Consider the following 17,411-nt stretch of genomic DNA (forward strand, 5'->3'; position numbering starts at 1 on the left):
TGCAGCTGGACCAGGCGGGCCTTGTGGGCCGGATCTATTTTGTTTCTATCCCGGTGACCTGGCCGCCGGGCACAGAGCAGGTGTGACGGGGGTGTCTGTCACACAGGAGAGTAGATGGGGGTCTTGGGCAGGAGATGTGCTGTTGTAAATAAAGCACCTTCTTTCCTCCAGGCTGGAAAACGTGATTTTTCTCGATGAGGAAGAGAGGTCGTTCTTCAGCAACGAAGGGCGCTTCTCGGACGAGGACGCCAGGCAGTTGCTGAGGAGGATGTCTGGCGCGGACACGTGCACCGTGTACAACTTGGGTAGGTGTGAGGGCGCCGCGGGGGCGGGGGGCACGGCTCCTCCCTCCCCTCCCCCTGGCCGCGGGGACGTCGCAGGACCTGCATCAGACCCTGGGTGCTTAGGACGGTTTCTGTGGGCAGGTTCCCAGAAGGACAAGAGGGTCTGCCGCTGAACCGGGAGACCCCGAGCCCCAGCCGGCCGGCACCGGGGCTGCTCGGGCTCCTGTCCCCTCGGCGGAGCGTGGACTGTTCTGGCTTTCCTGCTCCGCTCAGGACGCCCCTCCCCGTGTCCCTTCAAGAAGGCCCGCCCCGGGGCACCTAAAGGTGACCACACAGGTGCTGCTGCTGCCTGAGGGGCCCGTAGGGACGGCAGCGGGCCAGAGGCAGAGAGGGGCACGGGGCGAGCGGCAGGGAGATGCCCGCAGTGGCCGCGAGGCGTGCCCGCCGTGCACCGGGGCCCGGCCCGCTGCCCACGAGCTGCTGCTCCGCCAGCCTGGGTGACAGTGACCGCCCTCCGTGACAGGACCAGGAGCCCGGGCTCACGTGGCTGTGGGCTGGCCTGGTTGCCTGACCGCCAGGGACCGGGGCCGGACCCCAGGGCCACCAGCGCCTAAAGACGGTGCTGCTCCCTCTCCCCGCGCTGCCCTGCGCTCAGGAAGGACCCTCTGTCGGCTGCCGTGCAGTGGGGGCGGGGGCGGGAGCCGTGTCATCGGCAAAAGAGGTGACAGAGGAACAGACCCGCTGGGGGACTGCCTGGGGCGGGGGGCGCAATCTAGCCGGTTCCTTCATCCTGTGCGTGGAGGTGAATGCACGTGCGCACACACGCTTACACACACGCACAGTATACGCGTGTGCACACGCACTCACACGCATGTGCACCCATGCTTACACATACGTGCGGCATGTGCGTGCACGCTTACAACACACGCAGCACACTCATATGAAGCACACGCGCACACACTTACACATGCACGCGCGCACACACGCGCACACTTACATGCGCGCGCACACACGCACACACATGCGTGCGCACTCACACACGCACACACTTACACGCGCGCGCACACGCACACACACACGTGCGCACACACACATGCGCGCACACACTTACACACACGCGCACACACGCGCGCGCGCACACACGCACACACATGCGTGCGCACTCACACGCACACACACGCGCACACATGCGCGCGCACACACGCACACTTACATGCGCGCTCACACACGCACACACACGCGCGCACGTACACGCACGCACACACTCACACATGCGCACACGCGCACATTTGCACGCGTGCACACTCACACACGTGCACACACACTTACACACGTGCACACACTTACACACGTGCGCACTCAAATAAGGCAGCACACACATCCACATGCACATACACCTACACATCCATGCACACACACGAGCACAGTTACACGTATGTGCATGCACACACACACTCCTCACGGCCCTGGAGCAGACACGACTTGCGTATCAGGAACTTTTCCACCAATAACACAGTTAAACTTTCCAGGTCCCACAAATTGGTTTCTCTTCCTAAACAGGCAAACTTAAATTTGACCATAGCACCTATGTCAGCCCCCCACTCGGGGGGACATTCTGGGGGCCCCCTTCCGCCAGGCGCCCCTTAGCTTCCCGGACCCTGTGCATTTGTCAGAGTTGACATCACACTTCACACGTCTTTTCCCAGCAAATTAGCGTCAGCCCATTTTCAGGAGGTGGAAACTGAGGCTTAGGGAAGGGCTTGGCCTCTTGACCAAGGGATTCCCCCCAGCCCTGCAGCCCCTCAGGTCACTGGAGTGTTTCTGTCCTGGTGTCCCCACCCATCCCGACACGGCCCCGACCTGGAGGTGCTGGCCAGAGGGTGATGCCTCTGTTCTCTCCCTTCTCAGACAGATTAGAAGAGGCCGACTTTGAGCCGCTGGAAGAACAAGGTGGGTTCTCCCCACACGGCAGCGTCCCTCCGGGCAAGGGGCTGGGCCCGGGGGTGCAGAAGCCACAGAGCTGGGTGCAGATGGGGCTCTGGGCGAGGACCTCACACCTCCGTCGGGGAAGGCGGGAGGGGGTCCGTCCTGCAGGGGGAGGGGATGAGGTGAGGGTAAAACTCCCCCCTGCTGTGGTAGTGGTTCCTGCAAACGCACCAGCCCTCCAGCTAAGGGGGGGGGAGGGTGGTCCCCTCCACTGCCCTGGCCGTGGCTGTCCCCGCTCTGTCCCCAGCTAAGGTGGGGGTCCCTTCCACTGCCTGGGCCTGTACTTGGCCATGGGTTCTTTTCTTGAAACCTAGAACATCTGAAACTCTTGGCTTTGAGAAAGTGAAATGCTGGGTCTGGAGGGTGAAGGGGGTGCGGGGGGCTGGGTTTGGAGTCTCACGCTGGAGAAGCCCCTCAAAGATTTGCTTCTTCCCCTGGGAGCTGGTAAGGGAGACCCCCTCCTTCTCCCTCCACACTTCCATCTTGACCGCCCCACAGAAGGTCTGCATCGGGGAGAATCTGGGGACTTGAATGCCCGAGGACCCTTTGGGGTCCACCTAAGTAGAAACAGGGAGGGGCCACTTGGGGTACTCGATGGGGAGGCTCAGGACATCCGGGGCCATTCCGGGCCCTCCCTCCAGCCCGGGCCTCTGCTGGGTGAGGAGGGCAGGACTCGCCGGGACGGGAGGGGGTGGGGGCGGCGAGGTTGGGGGGCGCATTCGCACCTACACGTCGGATTAGTCAGGTCAGACGTTTGCTGCTGAACCACACTGAATTCTTCTTTATTCCTCGACTTTACGGACGAATAAAGAGAGCGTTAGTTTTGAACATATTTTTTATGTGAACTCGAAACAGAAGAGTCTTTAGATTCTGGTTCTTTCCTTGCAAACAAATTCCCCTTTAAGCTCGTGTTTTTCCAGCAGGAAGCGTAGCTGTTTGCTCGTTGGCTGTGTCTTCGGGTACTGACCCCATCCGAAGCCAACAGCCCCGCACACGGGCACTTTTGGGTACGGGTGCCCCCAGGTTCTCCAGCGCCTCGTCCCTTTCCTTCTTAACCCTTTAGTAACTGTGGGCCTCACGTTCTCGAAGCAGCCAGGGTGAAGGTGGAGACCCAGGGGGTCCTAGCTGATGTGGTCCCGGGCGAGAGCTGGACCAGGGACCCAAACATTGTCCTCCATCGAGGCGGGTTTCATCAGTTCTGGGGGTGGCTTCCGAGCACGTGCTGCCCCATAGCTCTGGTTGGCCCATGATGGTTTCACGGGAGTCCTGCACCCGACAGGAGACCCCCAAGCGCTGAGGAAATCCCACGGAGGCGGGGGCAGCCAGGAATGTGGACGTGTCCATCTGTTACGTGGCTTTTCCTGGAGGGGAAAGGACCCTGGTCGCTGAGCGGTGCTCTCAAACAGGAAGCATCGGAAGGGGTTACTCGGCAAAAAGCTCGGCCAGATCGATCCCTATTCTCATAACCACGACCGAGTCCGCACCGGGTGCGAGGCGCTGGGCTCGGCGTTGCGCGTAAATCTTGGGCTTCAGGCAGGAGAGGCTCGGGCGGCACCTGACAGGGGTGCCGAGGCTCGGAGGGATGTCTGTCCCTTACCCCGGCCTAGGCCCAGATCGGCCTCTAATCCACCCGGGGGGTTTTGGTGATTTGCAGAATCACCTCACCTGGACCCAGAGCCACACGAGACCCTGCAGAAGGTGAAGAACGTTCTGGAAGAATTGAAATCCCGCCAGGACTGCCCCGAGGAGCCAGAGTCCTGGGGTCTCTGCGCGGCCTCCGGCGGCGCGAGCCCACCGGACCCTGAGGAGCCCCCCTTCTGCCTGGACGCGGGGGCCGACCGGACCGACCCGGAGGCCCTGGGCTCGCTGCTGCTGTTCCTGGACGCGCCCGGCTACAAGGCCTGCTTCCGCGGCCTGTACGACCTCTCCCTGCCGGGGCTGAGCGCCCTGTGCGGCGGCCGCACCGACGAGGAGGAGCTGGCCGGGCTCCTGGCGCGGGCGCGGGGGGCGGCCAAGAAGGCCGGCCTCCCCATGGCCCTCGCCAGAGTCTGCTTCCTCCTGGGGCGGCTGTGCGTGCGCCGGCTCAAGCTGTCCCAGGCCCGGGTGTACTTCGAGGAGGCGCTGGGCGCCCTGGGGGGCCGCTTCGGCGACCTCTTCCTGGTGGCGGCCGTGTACTGCAGCCTGGCCACCGTCCACCTGAAGCAGAGGAACAGAGACAGGTGCGCGCAGGTGACGCCCAAGGCCGCGGCCCTGCTGCTGGGGACGCCCAGCCACGGCTGCGGCACCGAGGCCGGGTCGGAGCTGCTGGCGCACGCCCTGCGGCGGGCCGTGGCCGGCCGGAGCCCGCAGGCTGAGGCCCGGGCCTGCTTCCTGCTGGCCAGGCACCACGCCCGCCTGCGGCAGCCGGAGGAGGCCCTGCCCTTCCTGGAGCGGCTGCTGCTCCTGCACGAGGCCTGGGGCTCCCCGGAGGCCGCCTGGCCCGCCGACTGCTACCTGCTCCTGGCCGACACCTACAGCCGGCGGTGCCTGCCGCGCCTGGCGCTGGGCTGCGTCAGGGCGGCCTCGCTGCGGGCCCGGGCCTCGCTGCGCGCCTCGCTCCGGAGCGTGGACCTGGTCCTGCGCAACGCCCCCCGCCTGCCCCGCCCGCCCTCCCAGGCCGCGCCCCACCTCCGGCGGGCGCTGGCCTCCCTGGGCCCGGGCGCGGGCCGGGCGCTGCGCGGGCCCCTGTGCGCCAGCCTGGCCCGGCTGCACAGCGGCCACGGCCAGCACGGCAGGGCCGTCGCCCTGATGGCGCAGGCCGCGGAGGCGGCCGCCGGGGCCGGGAGCCGCCTGGCGCTGGACTACCTGCTGGCGCTCGCCTGGCTGCACGTGCTCGGCGGCCGGAGCCCGGCGGCCCTGGGCGTCCTCGAGTGCGTGCGGGAGGGGGCGGTGGCCGGCGCCGAGCAGGAGGGCGTGATGGCCAACGTGGCGGCCGTGGCGCTGACGAGGACGGGCAGGACCCGGCAGGCGGCCGAGGGCTACTACTGTGCCCTGCGGGTGGCGCGGGGCCGCGGCCGGCGGAGGAACCAGGCGGTGGTGCTGGCCAACCTGGGGGCCCTGTGCCTGCGGGCCGGCGCCGGCGGCCTGGCCCAGCACTACTGCCGGGAGGCCGTGAAGCTCTTCTCGCGGCTGCCCGGCGGGGAGGGCGGCCAGGACTTCACCTGCGTGCTCCTGCGGCTGGGCCGCCTGTGCGCCCGCAGGGCCCGCGCCCGGCAGGCCAAGTGCTACTACGAGTGGGCCTTTCTGGTCGCCGCGGAGATGGACCACCTGGAAGGTGAGTGGCGGGCACGCTGGCTTCGCGGAAAGGAAACGCGTCTTCTCCCCGCGTCCGTCCAGAGCGCGCCCGGGGCTCTCGACTCTCCCGCCGTCGAGAGTGTCGGATGGCGGGAACCCGCAGGTGTTTGCGGGTGCCTTCGAGGCCGCCCGCCAGGCTCTGGGCAGGCTCCGGCCACAGACGGCACCCGTGCGGTCCTCACGGGGCCGGTCGCCAAGGGTGGGAAACAGATGCCCGGGTCACGGGAGCCGCAAAAGGGGGTGTCATCGACGAGTGGGACCTCCGTGTGGAGGAGGGTTTAGCCAAGCATAGGATGGAGGGCAGGCAGACGGTGAAGCCCGTGCAAAGGCCCTGGGGAAAGCTGGGCCATGCAGGGAGATGCAGAGTTTGGGGTGGGTGCCTCGGGTGGTGCGTGGCGAGCAGCTTGGCTGGGGGCGCTAGGCAGGGATCCGGGACCCCAGGCTGCGGTTTGGCATTTTTCCCGAGAGCCCTGGGGAGCCGTTGAGGGTTGTAGAACACTCGGACGCTCACGGAGCCCGGAAGGGGACCCTGCGGATCTCCAGAAAGAAGCAAGAGCTGGGTCCCCAGATGTGCCCGGTGGCCTCGGGCGGGTCCTGTCTGTGCTCGCAGGCCTGTTGTCCCCTCTGCCCCATGCTGAACCTCGAGGAGCCTGAGGGCCACTCTGCTCCTTTTTGAGTTGGCTTTGGCAGCCTGGGTCTCCCCGGGTTCATCCGTTGTATCTGGGTTGCCCTTTGTTGGCGTAAACCCTTCTGTAAGGCCGGTGCTAACATCCCGTCTTTCACGGCTAATCCCGATCATTTATGCCTTTTCTTCTTAGTCTGGCTGCAGATGAGTCCATTTTGTGAATCTTCTCAAAGATCCGTCATTCAGTTTCATTCGTTTCTCTCTCTTGTTTTTTCGATTCTCGACGTCACTATTCTATCTTTACTCTTGAATCTTTATTTTTCCTTCCTTTTGCTCGCTTTGGATGTAGGTACCTCCTGTCTTTCTCGTTCCTCGAGGCGGAAGCTTAACCTTTGCGTCTGAAAATTTTCTTCTTTTCTAAGGTAGGCATTTACGGCTAGAAAGTCCCTCTAGACGCGGCTGTCCCGCGTCCCACGTCCCGCAGGGTCAGGGTCTGCCGTGCGTTTACTTCCACTCATCTCAGAGTACCTTCCGGTTCCCGTCGCGATTTCTCCCCCGGCCGTCTGGCAGTGCGTTTGTCACGTCCACGTATTCGTGGATTTCCCGAACTCCCGTCCGTTACCGATTTCTGGTTTCATCCCGCTGTCGCCGGAGATCACGCTCTGTAAGACGTCAGGCTCTCACATTTACGGAGCGTCGCCCGCTGATTCGGCGACTGAGAACGCGATATGTGCGGTCTCCCCGGTCACCGTGTTGTTCTGATCTTCTGTGTCCTTGTCGGTGGTCCGCTTGGCGGGGAGCGCGTCCGGCCGTTCTCGGCCGGAGCCTGGCTTTGCGAGGGAGCGCTGGCTCCGGAACGCCGGGAGCTGGGTTTGAATCGCAGCCCCACTGCGCGCTGTGTGCCCCAGACTCAGTGTGCCCGCCTGTGGCATGGTCAGCCCGGTGCTCCCTGCCTCGTCGGCGTGGGGTGAAGGCAGCCCCTGTCCGTCACCCCAGGAGGGGTTTTGTGAAGCAGAAAGCAGGCAGCCCGGTGCGGTGGGAGAGGCTGGCCAGGACCCCCGGGCCCGGGACGTGCGGGTCAGCGCCGTGTCTGTGACGTGCCCCACCGGGCTCATCACGGCGTGCTCTTGGCTGTGCGGCCTGAGGCGGATCGCGTAGCCGGTCTGGACTCCGTTTCCCCGCTGCACTGACCCCACCAGAGTCATGGAGGAGGCAGGCACACGGCAGGGGCCTTCAAACCCTGCAGATGTCACCACCGTGCATGACGGCGATGCCTTCCTCCCGTTCTCCCCGCCCAGGCCAGCTGCTTGCCGTCCAGAGGCTCTGTCACTTCTACAGCACGGTCATGCCCAGCGAGGCCCAGTGCGTCGTCTACCACGAGTTCCAGCTGTCGCTGGCCCGCAGGGTGGCGGACAAGGTGCTGGAGGGGCAGCTCCTGGAGACCATCAGCCGGCTCTACCTGTCCCTGGGCACCGAGCGGTGAGGGCCGGTTCCGCGGGCGGGGCGGGGAGGACCCCGGCCCTGGTCCTGGGGTGGCCCCTCCTCAGGGACCACTTCATTCCTTAGTGTCAGATTAGCTCCGAGCTGGCCGGCCTGGGGGTGTCCCCACCAGTGCTCGTGGCACAGGGTTCCCCTGAAGGGTGTCCCCTCGTCTCCACGTACACACCACAGTGGAGGCAGACCGTGCGTCCCTGGGCCATTCTTCATGACACAGTGGCTTTTGTAAGCTGACCTCTGCCTGCCCTGAGTGTCCACCAGCCAGCCCAGCTCTGGGCCAGGCAGTCTGTTCCCAGCTGTCCCCTCAGATGTGAGGACAGTGGTCACGTGTACCTGAAGGATTCTCATCCATGGGGAAATAGGTGGCTGTCCCACCTGCTTCTCCGGGGCAGGGTTTCAGGGTCCTCTGTCCCCTGTGACGCCCACACTGACCATCCCGATCAGATGGATGGTCCCCGGGACGTCACTGGTAACACCCCTCCCGGCTGGGGACTCACTGAGAGGCAGGGAAGGAGCCAGGTTTCCACAGGACTTGGGGGGCCCCTGCCCCTCCCACCTGGGCCTCCGTTTCACAGTAGGACCAACGGGCAGTGACCTTGATCACTGCTTCTCAAAGTGGGGGAGAATATCGCCCGGGAGCTCGCTGCAAAAGCACATTCTCGGGCCCCACCCCAGACCTGCTGCGGCAGAAACCCTGGGAATAGGGTCCCGCGGCCGCACTGGAGTTTGAGAACCACTGGCCTAGGCTGTCTCTCAATTTCTGCCCACACACGTTCCCCGCTGCACCCAGAGAGGTCGTGCGCCTGTGTCCGGGGAGTGGGGCAGGGGCGGAATGGCCCGCTCCCCGTCCCCGTTTCCTTCCAAAGAGCCTCCCTTACTTTCGCCGGGCGAGCCAAAGCCGGCAGACGGGCACCAGGAAGAGCCTGGTCTGCTCCCCCGGGGACAGCGGGCCTGGGAGCGCGAGCTCTGACCCCCGCTCCAATCCCAGGGCCTACAGGTCCGCGCTGGACTACACCAAGCGCAGTCTGGGCATTTTCATCGACCTGCAGAAGAAGGAGAAGGAGGCGCACGCTTGGCTGCAGGCGGGGAAGATCTATTACATCCTCCAGCAGAACGAGCTGGTGGACGTGTACCTCCAGGTGCTGGGGCGCCCTGTGCTTCATCCCCTCCCCCGGCGGGGCACCTGCTGCGTGCCAGCTGCTAGTGCGGCCCCAGCCCTGGAACCCCAGGCCAGGACCCCCAGCCCTGGGCCCCCAGGCCTGGGCCCCCAGCCCTGGACCCCCAGCCCTGGGCCCCCAGCCCTGGACCCCCAGCCCTGGGCCCCCAGCCCTGGACCCCCAGCCCTGGGCCCCCAGCCCTGAACCCCCAGCCCTGGGCCCCCACCCCTGAACCTCGAGCCCTGGACCCCCACCCCTGGACCCCCAGCCATGGACCACCACCCCTGGACCCCCAGCCAGGGACCCCCACCCCTGAACCTCGAGCCCGGGACCCCCACCCTGGACCCCCAGCCCTGTACCCCCACCCCTGAACACCCAGCCCTGGGCCCCCACCCCTGAACCTAGAGCCCGGGACCCCCACCCTGGACCCCCACCCCTGGACCCCCATCCCTGATTTCCCAGCCCTGGACCCCCACCCCTGGACCCCCAGCCCTGGACCCCCAGCCCTGGACCCCCAGCCCTGGACCCCCACTGCCCGGCATCTTCCACAACAATCCGAGCCCCCCTAAGGGGCCGGAGGTATGTGCCCCTCCCCACAGCCACCACCGTGCTGGTACACAGCAAGCGCTCAATAAATGTGCAAATGACGCGTCCACCGCGTTGGCACACAGAAGAATTTTCTTCCGTGGCTGATGGCGTGCCTCCTTAAACAACCCACTTATCACAGACGCTCCATTTCCAGTTGTGTTCCAAGCTCGACATGGCCTGGAATAGATTGAGAGGCGCATGAGGCCAATGAGTGTTTTCACTCTTGAGTGCTTGCTGTGTACTTCCCTGGGCCATGGGCCGAGGGTCCCGGTCCCGGGGCTCACCGCTGACGGGGGTGGGGGGGGCAGGCGCCTCGGGGCTGCGGGCAGGGGTGCGGTTGTGCACAGAGGGGCCGGGAGGGTGAGCTCCGGTCGGTTTGGGGTGCAGGGTGCGTGGGGCCAGTGCCCAACTGGGAAGAGGGCTTCCCGGCAGTAGGGGATTCACGGGGGCAGAGGCCGAAGGTTCATGGGACTGTGGAAGGTTCTGGATGGCCGGCAGGGCTAGGCCACTCTCGTCCACTCAGCTGGTGTTTGTTGAGCACCTATTATGGGCCAGGCACCGCGCTGGGCCCCAGATGCAGCAGAGAAACAGCGGTCTTAGTCGTCTGCTCAGAGAGACAGGCAGGTGTTGCTAAAGGCCACGGAGGGACACAGTGGAGGGGACCCCAGCGGAGAGAGTGCCGGGGTCCGGGTGTGACCGCCGGGACCCGGAGGCCACCTCTGAGCTGGCTCCCAAACTCCTCAGCAGCCCGCACTTGCGGACCCCCGGCGCCCTAGCTGGACGGGCCTCCCCATGGGACATAGTGGGAAATGATGTCCCCAGCTGCACAGGGACTGAACGAGGCCAGTCCCTCTGGAGGGAGAGGAAAGAGTCACCCGGAGCACGTGTTGGGGGTCCTCGGGGTTGCCTCGAGGGTCTGGGGGAGCCCTGTGGGTCTCACGAGAGCTTCTGCCCGCCCGCAGGTGGCCCAGAACGCAGCCCTGTACACGGGGGACCCCAACCTGGGGCTGGAGCTGTTTGAGGCGGCTGGGGACATCTTCTTCAACGGGACCTGGGAGCGGGAGAAAGCCGTGTCCTTCTACCGGGTGAGCCGGGCGGTGAGGGTGGGCCTCAGGGGTGGGGGCGCCTTCCATGGGAGTTTGGGGGGGCCGGCGGAGGCCTCCCGCCAGGAGGGAGGACTGCCCCACGCACCCGCTTACTTGCTTGGTGGTTTCGCCTGGGATGATCTTGTCCCCCACCCTCACCTGGGAGGGACAGAGAAAGGAGAGGCCATTTGAGGGACGGAGGCAGCTTTAGGCTTACAGCGCCTCAAACCTCGGGCAGGCCAGTCCTGTTCCACTTCGCAGATGAGGAAACTGAGGCTCAGAGGGGCACAGGGGTGTATCACGGGACACACAGCATCGGGGCCCAGGTCTGCGTGTGCCTGCCCGCCCAGCTCACGGCCGGCGGCTCAGCCCTGGGGCACAGAGAAACGTGTGTTTTTAGAGCGCGGGGTTGGGCCCTCCTGGTCAGGCTCTCACCGTCCGGGGACGGGCTGGTCCCAGGCTGCTGAGACAGATGGGCTGCAGGCCACATCCCAGCTTGCTGGTGGCTCAGTGCCCTGGGGCTGCCGGGACCTCTCTGAGCCGAACAGAGATACAGCAGGATGATGGGGAGGACGCCCCCAGCGTGCGGTCGGGGCTCTGAGCGGGTGCCGGCCCCGGGCCGGCCGCCGCGGGTGAGGCCTGACCCACCCGCCCGTGGGGCAGGATCGGGCGCTGCCCTTGGCCTCCACCACAGGGAACCAGGAGGCCGAGCTGCGTCTGTGCAACAAGCTGGTGGCACTGCTGGCCGAGCTGGACGCGCCCCGGGAGGGCCTGGAGTTCGCCCACATGGCCCTGGCGCTCAGCATCACCCTGGGTAAGCCCTGTACCCCGGCCCCGGCGGGGGAGACCTGGAGGGCGGGCGCAGAAGGCCCGAGGTCGTGGAACCCGGCCCGCGTGCGGGGCCGCTTCTGTCTGCAGGCCGCCTCCTCCGTGCAGGCGGGCTGGGATGCCCCGGGGGACACGTCACGCTCACGGGGCAGCTGGGCTCTCTTGGCCAGCTGACCGCCAAGGCCGGCCGCCATGCCCCGCGGCCTGGACACCCCGGCTTGTCACCAGCCCCGGCACGCGCCTGTCTGCCTGCCGTCCCTTACCCTTGTTCCTCGCCACACTCAGCCAGCCCCGCTGTCACCTGGCTGGCGAGATCCCCTCACTGCCGGGCACCTAACTGTGCTGTTCCCAGCCACCTGTCTTCCCCTCCGAGACAGGACTGGGTGTGCAGACCCCACAGTGCTCGCCTGGAAGGGGGACGATCTGGAGACATCCGGAGGGCGTGGTGGTGGGGGGGGTGCAGCAGCTCATACACCAGGAAGGGTGAGCGTCGTCGTGTGTGCGGGTGGACCGAGCCCTGGGGTTTGCGACTGCCTGACTTTGGGGCTCCCTGTCACCCCTTCCGGGCGCCGCGGGCAGGTACAGAGCAGGCCCCGCGGGCAGGTCCACCTTCCTGAGGTGGACAGCGAGCCTGCAACATCAGGCCCATTGTGCAGATGGGAAGAGTGAGTCTCGGGACAGGAAGCGGCCGGCTTGGGGGCCGGAGCTGGCCTGTGCCCGCCGCCACCCGCAGCCGTAGCCTCACGCGTGCCCCCTCCCCTGCGACCCTAGGGGACCGGCTGAACGAGAGAGTGGCCTACCACCGGCTGGCCGCCCTGCACCACCGGCTGGGCCACGGCGAGCTGGCGGAGCATTTCTACCTCAAGGCCCTGTCGCTCTGCAGCTCGCCCCTGCAGTTCCCCGAGGAGACGCTGTACTACGCGAAAGTGTACCTGGTGCTCGGGGACATCATCTTCTACGACCTGAAGGTGGGCGCGGGCGGGGGGGGGGCGGGGGGAGGCGGGACTCGGGCGCGTCGGGAGCCCTTGCCCCCGCGTGGAGGGGGACCGCACACGGGCCCCGGGGCCCCGGCGTCTCCGGGCCTGGCTCTGCGGCACAGGCAAGGTCAGCAGATGCCGTCGGAGCTCCCCCAGCCCGTGGGGGAGGCTGACGTGCGAACGGACCGTGGAAGCCACTGGGTCAGAGCAGACACGGCCGTGTAGTCGGGGGAGCCTCCCGGGCACGGTAACGGCAAAGCCGAGTCGTGACGGTCAAGCAGGAGTTAGCCGCCGAGGCAGTAGGAGGGGGACAGGACGTTCCGGGGGCAGGGGGACGAGTCACTAGAGACCCACCAGAGACCCAGGCTGTAGGGTGCTACCCAGATCCCGGCACCTCCTCCAGGAAGCCTACCACTGTGGGCAGAGCGACTCCTTCCTGGAATCCCGAGTCCCCTTTAACCCTCATGTCCCCCGGGGGTTTGTAGCAGGGACACCACTCCGGGCAGTTCCTGCCCTGTGGGGGCTGGAGGCGCTGGAGCTGGGACCTCACAGACCAGAACCCGGAGATGTCTCTCCATCACTCGCCTGCACAGGCAGGGGCCCCCATCACCCCACCGGGGCCTAGCGTCGTCCCTGCGCGGTGTCCCTGCTCCGTGTCGGCTGAAGGGCGGGTGCCCGAGCCCAGGGGCCGACTTCTCCCTCCTCCTCCCCACTGAATGGCCCCTCGGAGCTGGGGTGGCGCCAGAAGACCCCCACCCAGTTGGTAGCCCCCAGCCCCCTTCCCCGGGGCAGCCTTGGCTGTGCACCGGTGACACCTGGTGGTCACAAGTGGTCACTACAGCCTCCCGTGTCCGCTGGGTGGTTCTTGGGGAGCCTGTCGGCCGGTGAGGGGGGGGGGGGTACTGCAACGTAGCCTCACTACCTTCCAGTCTGTGTGACCCAGGCTCCGTGTGACCCAGGCTCCGTGTGGTTGGTTCTGCCTGCGAACGCTTTACTGTTCTAGAAGAGTGGAGCCCCCTGGAGGCAGGGCAGAGGCTGAGGGCCAGGCACGGTCAGTTGACCAGGGTAGGATTAGCAGAGCTCCGTGGGGCTCCAGTGCCCGGGATCCTAGAACCCACGAGCCTCTGACCCTGCGACCTGCATACACGTCTATGTCCCAGGGTGGGCTCCGGGCCGGGCCCTCCCCTGTGTCGGGGCCACGGAGCCTGGTGGGGGGGCAGGACTGGCCAGCCTCACCTGAGCTCTCACACCCAGAGCCCTGTGTCATCTGCAATACACGCCCTTGACCCCTGGCCCATCCGAGGGTGGGGCCTGCCCCGGGTGCCATGTGACTGATTCCTAAGCAGCTGTGTACGAGAGGGGGAAACAGGCTGGGAGGCAAAAAAGGTGTCCAAGATGGGGGTCAGGAGGCCAGGCCGGGGGCAGCTGCAGGCCCAGAGGTAGCTGATCTGACGCCCAGGCCCTGGGGACGGGGACCTTATCTCTCCACGGTGTCACAGGGCAGGGCTGCAGCTGAGAAGCCCAGGTCCCTGAGCCCGAGAGGCTGGGACCAGGCAGCTTCCCAGCCGCACCATGGCCGCTCTGTCGACATCACGTCTGTCCTCACCGTGACGACGGCTTGGAAGTTCCATCAGGGGCCACGGGCCGACTTCACACCGTCAGCCACGTGCCCAGGAGGGCAAGAGATTCCTCCGAGCCCCCTTTACGGGACAGGCCTGGGCAAGTGCCGCTCTAGAGGTTGGGGGGCCATGGGCATCTTTGCCAATGGTCTCCCTGAATCGAGGTCATCTGTACGCGGGGCCTCAGGGACGAAAGAACAAGGCTGGAACGGGACAGATTTGGGCGTGAATCCTGTTTGCCGCCCACTGGCTGCCCCAGGCACAGGTGTGCACGTCCACACGCACACACACGCACACACATGCACACGGATACCCAACTCCCAACCACCCACTTTCTCTAGCTCCTTAGTCAAGCTGTCCCCTCCTCCAGGCAGCCCTCCAAGTCCACCTCAGGCTGACTCAGGTGCCACCCGGGGCTGCCACCGGCTGCCGGTCACCCCTGTGGTCAACATGGCCCCAGAGTCGGCCGTGGCTCCCGCCCTGCACGGGGTCCAGTGCCTGGTGGGGGCTCGGGAGTGTTTGTTGAACTGCTCTGCGTACCTGCTTTTATTTCCTTGTCTCCTCTCTCTGTGTGGGGGCAGGGAGGAGCCAGGGCTGCTGAACTGGGGCTTGTCCCAGTTAGAGTGGTCCGTCGGGAGGGACTGGGTGGAGGTGATGGGGGGCCGGGCACGGAGCAGCCTCTGGGGACACAGGCCGGCCAGCCCCTGCCTGCAGCCAGGGGGCGTGTTAATGTGGGGCCTCCTTCAGGACCCCTTCGACGCGGCGGGGTACTACCAGCTGGCCTTGGCAGCGGCCGTGGACCTCGGCAACAAGAAGGCCCAGATGAAGATCTACACGCGCCTGGCCACCATCTACCACAACTTCCTCCTGGACCGCGAGAAGTCCCTTTTCTTCTACCAGAAGGCCAGGACCTTCGCCACCGAGCTCAACATCCGCAGAGTCAACCTGGCCCCGGGGCGGTGCTGGGGGCGGGCGCCCTGGCTGGCCCCCGGCCCCTCGCCCTGAGGATGCCTGTCTGCCCGGCTGGCCCCCGGCCCCTCGCCCTGAGGTCCCCTGTCTGCCCCGGCTGGCCCCCGGCCCCTCGTCCTGAGGTCCACTGTCCATCCTGGCTGGCCCCTGGCCCCGCGTCCTGAGGTCCCCTGTCCGCCCTGGCTGGCCCCCGGCCCCTCGCCCTGAGGTCCCCTGTCTGCCCGGCTGGCCCCCGGCCCCTCGTCCTGAGGTCCCCTGTCCGCCCTGGCTGGCCCCCGGCCCCTCGCCCTGAGGTCCCCTGTCCGCCCTGGCTGGCCCCCGGCCCCTCGCCCTGAGGTCCCCTGTCTGCCTGGCTGGTCCCCGGCCCCTCGTCCTGAGGTCCCCTGTCTGCCCCGGCTGGCCCCCGGCCCCTCGTCCTGAGGTCCACTGTCCATCCTGGCTGGCCCCTGGCCCCTCGTCCTGAGGTCCCCTGTCTGCCCTGGCTGGTCCCCGGCCCCTCGCCCTGAGGTCCCCTGTCTGCCCTGGCTGGCCCCCGGCCCCTCGCCCTGAGGTCCCCTGTCCGCCCTGGCTGGCCCCCGGCCCCTCGCCCTGAGGTCCCCTGTCTGCCCGGCTGGCCCCCGGCCCCTCGTCCTGAGGACCCCTGTCCACCCTGGCTGGCCCCTGGCCCCTCATCCTGAGGTCCCCTGTCCGCCCTGGCTGGCCCCCGGCCCCTCGCCCTGAGGACCCCTGTCCTCGCCTCTCCTAGTGTCTCTGGGAGGCTCATTTTCTGGGAAACAGAGGCAGGACAGTAGGGGTCTGATAGCAATAAACAATTTTGCGGCAGCCTGCCAAAGCCCGCAAGGCCCCCTCCCCTGGCCTACCGCCTGGGGAGCGTCCAGGGACCAAGCCCCGTCCCCGGGGGCCCGCCCTGCTGCTGTGAGCTGGAAGGACTGAGTCGGACCGACCCCGGGCCAGGTCCCCCTGCCGGCCCCATGCGGTGTGGCCTCAGGCAAATCACGCCCCTCGCACCCATTTCCTGGCCTGTCAGAGCGGAAGGCGGTGGTGGGATCCCCTGGGCATCTTCCCCCTTCCTCGTGCCCTCACTGTGTGTCAGGCTCTGTGCTCTGCCTTTAACCCTCACGCCAACCTCACCGGGCCTGCACCGTTGGGTCTGGTATTGTCCCCATTTCCGGCGGAGGCACAGAGAGGGTAGGTGCCCTGCCCGCTGTCACACAGCAGGTAGGTGGGGCAGAGCTGTAACCACTGTACCACCTGCCCGCCTGCCTCGGGGTGGGGGGGGGATGTGTCAGCATCAGGACCCAGGGGCGCGTCCTGGAAGAAGGTGCTAGCACGTCATTGCACCTCCGCCCCTTCCTGCGTCCCGAAGGCGAGCGAGGGGAACGCGGCCCACACGCTCCCTCACCTGAGAGTCCTCTGGCCCGGCCCGGCCGGTCCCACCTGCTCCCGCCAGCCAGCCAGGCTGGGGGGGGGGGGGGGCCTCCAGCCCTGTGCGGAATGTGCTGCTGTGAGTGCATCTAGGGGCTCATCTGGGCCCCCACGTGCCAGGAACCCTCCATTTACAGTCAGGGAAACTGAGGCTCAGAGAGGCCGTGGGCGTCCCAAGTGGTTCTCACCCGCACGGCACTGTTCCGATCTCTTTTTCTTTAATTTATTTTGTCAAACAAGGTGACGTTCACGTAAGATAAAATGAACCGTTTAAAGTGACCGACTCAGAGGCGTTTTGTGCCGGTAGATGTGGCTCAGCCACCCGCCTGTGCCTGGTTCGGATACATTTTCGTCTCCCCGCAGACGCCGCCCGTGTCACTTCTCGCTCCCCCTCCTCCCCGACCCTCCTTTAGCAGAAGGGGAAACTGAGGCCGGCAGGGGCCCTCCGTCATCCTTCCTGCCTCTGCTGCTGGGGTCTGGGGGAGCCCCCGCTCCTGGCCTGGCTCAGAGGCGGCCTGCAGGCCCCGCCCCGGCCTCTCCCACCAGGGGGCAGCAGAGAGCCTTCCAGAAGCTGGCGCAGAAGCCGGGATAGCTTCTAACCTTGACCCCAAACTGGCTTCTCGCGGTCGCTGGGAGGGGAACATGGGAGGAGGCCGCGCTGTAATTGAAAACAGGACGACCCGACGACCCGCGCTGGGCCTGCAGCCTCCCCGTGTCGGGTCGGACTGTTGGGCAGGTCGCTCGGGGGCCATCACCTGCCTCAGAACCCGCGCCTTCCCTGACCTCCAGCTGTGGCCCTCACCCCTCCCGCCCGGGGTTCCCAGCGCCCCACCCCTGTCCGCTGGGACCCCCCTCCCCCCGTTGCCCTGGGGCAGCGGGCCTGGTGGCCCCGAGGGCACCTTCTGTCGTTCAACTCCTGGGTTCCACCCGCAGCCCCCCACTCAGAGGCTGGGGATTTGGGGTGAGTTCACTGGAGCCCCAGTTTTGGTCGGAAGTAAAACGAGACCGATGGCCCCCGTACGGGGGTCGAGGGAGGAC

General features: G+C 66.5%; 1 protein-coding gene across 14 annotated transcripts in view; it reads left to right on the forward strand.

Moving 5' to 3' along the window:
* Window positions 1-16,652, forward strand: part of SH3TC1 (SH3 domain and tetratricopeptide repeats 1) — a 47,514-nt gene extending 30,862 nt beyond the window's left edge. For 6 of the 14 annotated variants that reach the window (XM_058723184.1, XM_058723182.1, XM_058723192.1 and 3 more), the window contains 11 exons: window positions 172-305; window positions 2,193-2,234; window positions 3,194-3,277; window positions 3,925-5,583; window positions 7,527-7,707; window positions 8,714-8,864; window positions 10,433-10,555; window positions 11,219-11,369; window positions 12,155-12,351; window positions 14,727-14,953; window positions 15,424-16,652. In XM_058723184.1, coding sequence (XP_058579167.1) covers window positions 172-305; window positions 2,193-2,234; window positions 3,194-3,277; window positions 3,925-5,583; window positions 7,527-7,707; window positions 8,714-8,864; window positions 10,433-10,555; window positions 11,219-11,369; window positions 12,155-12,351; window positions 14,727-14,953; window positions 15,424-15,454 — 2,980 coding nt within the window. In that variant the 3' untranslated portion in view covers window positions 15,455-16,652. Of the gene's footprint in view, window positions 1-171; window positions 306-2,192; window positions 2,235-3,193; window positions 3,278-3,924; window positions 5,584-7,526; window positions 7,708-8,713; window positions 8,865-10,432; window positions 10,556-11,218; window positions 11,370-12,154; window positions 12,352-14,726; window positions 15,071-15,113; window positions 15,327-15,423 lie in introns of all 14 variants that reach the window. The other 8 variants (XM_058723188.1, XM_058723181.1, XM_058723190.1 and 5 more) reach the window with 8 other exon arrangements.
* Window positions 16,653-17,411: the final 759 nt, after the last annotated feature.

Source organism: Neofelis nebulosa, chromosome 3 (assembly GCF_028018385.1).
Source record: "Neofelis nebulosa isolate mNeoNeb1 chromosome 3, mNeoNeb1.pri, whole genome shotgun sequence".
NCBI classification, from domain to species: Eukaryota; Metazoa; Chordata; class Mammalia; order Carnivora; family Felidae; genus Neofelis; species Neofelis nebulosa.